The sequence below is a fragment of the Athene cunicularia genome, assembly GCF_003259725.1.
Source record: "Athene cunicularia isolate RWA chromosome 12 unlocalized genomic scaffold, athCun1 chr12_part1, whole genome shotgun sequence".
NCBI classification, from domain to species: domain Eukaryota; kingdom Metazoa; phylum Chordata; class Aves; order Strigiformes; family Strigidae; genus Athene; species Athene cunicularia.
Genome location: NW_020799116.1, coordinates 19,592,183 through 19,595,804, shown reverse-complemented (window position 1 = coordinate 19,595,804; position 3,622 = coordinate 19,592,183). Strand labels below are relative to the sequence as shown.

Below are 3,622 nucleotides of genomic sequence, written 5' to 3'. Positions count from 1 at the left end.
CCCCCCCCCCAAAGACACAGGCAGGCACAGGCAGGGCCAACGTAGCAGCTTTTAGTCATGACCGAGGCTCTCCTCGCCCCCCCGAGCACCCCCTTGTCTTGCCGGCAGGGCCAGGGGCCGCTCCCCAGGGCGAAGGTTGGCGGGGGGAAGCCGGGCTCTGCCCGTGGCAGCAGCGCAGGATGTGCCAAGAGCAGAACAACTGCAGCTGGAGGGCACTGGCACTGGCCTGGGAGAGACTCGGGGGCGGGCTCCGGCGTGGCAGCGCTGCCCCCCACCCCCAGCCAGCACTGTAGGAGTCGGGGAAGGGGCACAGGGAGGGCCTGGAAGCCCCCCGGGGCCGCAGGGACAAAGGTCGATGCGGGAGCGCAGGAGTCCGCCTGGGCCCGGGGAGAGCGGAAGAGCCGGCTCTGCGTGGCAGCACCATCGGGACTCACGTGTAGGAAAGCAGGTTGATATCGTAGCAGCCATCCACCTGGAAAAGAGAACAACCGTCGGGCCCCGCACAGCACCGTGACTCTGCTGGGACACCCCACCTCACCCCGCTGGGCCCAGCCCCTCCAGGAGGCCGCAGCCCCTGCCAGCAGGGTGCCAGGACTCACATCGAAGCGCCCGATGCGGGCAGCTGCCTGGCGAGCCCGGATAACCTCCGTCAGCACCCACATCTGCTGCACCTCCGTCGACACCTTCTCCGGGTCGGGAAGCTCCTGGAAAGAAGCGAGCACGATGCTGTGGAGCGGGGATGGCCCAGATGGATGGCCCTGGGCTTGGGCAGCGGTGTGGCTGCATGGCTGTGCCCCCCCGTGGAGCCATGACGGTGCCCACGTTGCCGACCTGCTGGTGGTTCCCCAAGGCAGGGGGAGCAGGGCCCTGCTCTAGGAAAACAGGCAACTGGGGGAATGGGTGACCCTGAGCCACAGGTACCGCGGCACTGATACAGCCCATCTCTGCTGGCAGGCGTCCAGGGCAGAAAGCAGATCGCTGATTAATCATTAAAAACCTAATCGCACAGTCCAGAGTTTCCCAACAGCCTCCCTCCACGGCGCTCCCGGGGCCTGGCGACAGAAACCCCGCTGCAGGTGCCAGTTCCCTGGGACCTTTAGCCAAGCGGGTCTCACCGGCCCAGCAGCAGCTCCCCAGGCCGGGGCAAAGCTCTGCGCCACTTCTCCCCTGCCTGGGGCACCGGGCTGCTGGTGGGTATCTCGTGGTGATGCTGGGAACAGCCAAGCCCCGAGTGACCCCCAGCATCGCCCCCGGAGCACCCCTTGCCAAGGGGGATGTGATCCCAGCGATCAGCAAGGGACCAGGGTGGCCCCCCAAGCCTGCCGGGCAGGGCCCGGAGCTCCCCCTTGCTGCCAACGCGGCAGAAGCTCTGTAGCACCGAAGCCTGGCAGCAGAAGAGCCCTGGAGGTGCTGGGCAGTGTGGCATGGCTCCCGGCCCAGCCTGCTCCTGCTGGCAGCAGCTGACTCAGCAGGTTCCGTGGGTGAGCCGCCTGCCCACCCCTGCCCTGCTGGGCCCGGACTTTGCTCACCAAAGGCCGCCGGCCAGGCAGATGTGGCTTGCAAGCTGTAAACATGCGCCGTGGCTGTGGTCACCCCTCCGCCTGTGTGCTGCCTCGGCCAGGTAACGTGCTCCCCAGGGCGCCCCCTCTGCAAAGCGCTGGGGAGCAGCCAGGGCACCCCATCTCCACACATCCCACCCGCCGGCTGGGTGACACTGTGCACCCACTGCTCCCACGGGGACGTAGTCCTGTCCCCAGAGCAGAGGGCAGGGAGACATTAAGCGTCACCTCAGATTGCACGTCCCCATGGAGATACTTTGCTTCTGAACACTGCAAACTACTTCCAGCACAAGGCAGGTTATTTTGGGGCTCCACAGCTATTCCTGGTGGGGTGGAGCTAATGGGGCAGGGATGGAGCTGGCAGCCTCACAAGGGACGCTTGCACCCATGACTGGCACCCCACATGGGTCCCTCCTTCTCCCCAGGACCTCAGCCAGGATCACTCACCCTGTGTAGGCTGGCTGGCTGCTCCGGAGGGGTCAACTGCGAGAGCCAGGAGGGGAAATCCTTCTGCGGGCTCTGAAACAGATCCAGAGGGTCACACCAGGTTGTCCCCTATCTCACCTCCACTCTCATACCACGCAGCGTGCTGTGGTTTGGAGCCCACGTTATATTGCTATGGATATGTGTCACTTTACTGTCACTAAAAGGAATTTTGAGATTGAGCGGTTGTTTGCAACTGGTAATCCGCTGCAGCAGTCTCCAGCTCCATCCCATTGCCCAGACAAACATCCACCTCTGGAATGGGCAGGGTTAGGCCTGGCTGGAGCAGTCCCTCCCCCAGCCCCTGTGCCATGTCCCTGCCTGCCTGCACTGGCCATTGCAGTGCTGTGCTGTCCAGATGTCGAGTTGGCTCACCTCCTTCATCCCTGGCTTGCTGTTCCTGTGGCAGTGCAGGAGGATCCTGTGTTTTAAGCAGCTGCATAGCTCTCAGGATTTGCTGCTGCTTGTTGAGAGCTGATGTGCTCTAATGAGGTAGAGGACTCTGAGCTGTAGTTTGCCAGCTTCTAGTCCCTCTGGCTCAGCCTGGCTGCCGGGTGCAGCAGGGTGAAGCTGAACATTAATAGAGAAAATGTATGTTCTGCTGCACTGCTGGAGCAAAGGGCTTGTGCAGGGTGTGATTGGGTGAGGAAAGGAGGAGACAGCAGGGATGGGAGAGGAAGGAGCAGGAAGAGGGCAGTTGTTGGATCAGCTCTGCTGTATGGTGTAACCTCACCCTCAGCTTTGTAGCCATCCCCATGACTTAAACTCCCCTTTTGCCCTCAGAGAAAATGAACCACTGGTGCTTAATAGTTGCCAGAGAGCTGGTGCCTTCAGGTGAAGGACCTTTGCAGGACTTGATGACTTCCTATGGCTCGTAAAGGTCCAGTGCACCCTGCAGAGCTTGTCCTTGCCACCACACGGAGGAGACACAAGCCACCCTGCTCTGGCCAGAATGTCCCTGCCCCAGTTGTCATCCTTCAGATTTTTTTCTTTAACCCTTTAAATTAAGCGTTACTGCTGCTAGAACCTAACGCTGTACTTTTAAAAGCACTTCCTTCTTTTTTTGTTTGGTAGATCTCCGAAGCTGGGAAGGACTCCTTGCCTTCTTGGTTACACTGGAACGCAGAGAGCAGCTCCCTGGAAGGGCTGCCCCTTGACACGGACAAGGGCGTCCACTACATCTCGGTGACCACGCTGCAGCCCTTCCCAAACGGGAGCTATGTGCCACAGACTGCAAATGTCTTCTCTGTTGAGGTCCACCAAGAAGACCACAACGAGCCTCAGTCAGTGCGAGTGGCCGTCCAAGACACGGGTGACACAGCACCATTCGTGTGTGGCTCGGAAGAGCCTGTCACTATCCTGACTGTCATTTTGGATGCCGACTTAACAAAAATGACACCAAAGCAGAGGATTGAACTCTTAAACAGAATGAGAAGCTTCTCGGAGGTGGAACTTCATAACATGAAGTTGGTTCCTGTTGTAAATAACAGACTCTTTGACATGTCAGCCTTCATGGCTGGACCGGGAAATGCAAAGAAGGTGGTGGAAAATGGGGCCTTACTCTCATGGAAACTGGGATG

General features: G+C 60.2%; 1 protein-coding gene across 1 annotated transcript; it reads right to left on the bottom strand.

Moving 5' to 3' along the window:
• Positions 1 to 42: 42 nt before the first annotated feature.
• On the bottom strand, positions 43 to 2,426 carry NICN1 (nicolin 1). The gene is made up of 4 exons (XM_026857612.1): positions 2,418 to 2,426; positions 2,007 to 2,114; positions 600 to 704; positions 43 to 472 (listed from the first exon to the last, which is right to left on the bottom strand). Exons 1-4 carry the CDS (start codon positions 2,424 to 2,426, stop codon positions 431 to 433), a joined length of 264 nt encoding a protein of 87 aa, XP_026713413.1. The 3' UTR covers positions 43 to 430.
• Positions 2,427 to 3,622: the final 1,196 nt, after the last annotated feature.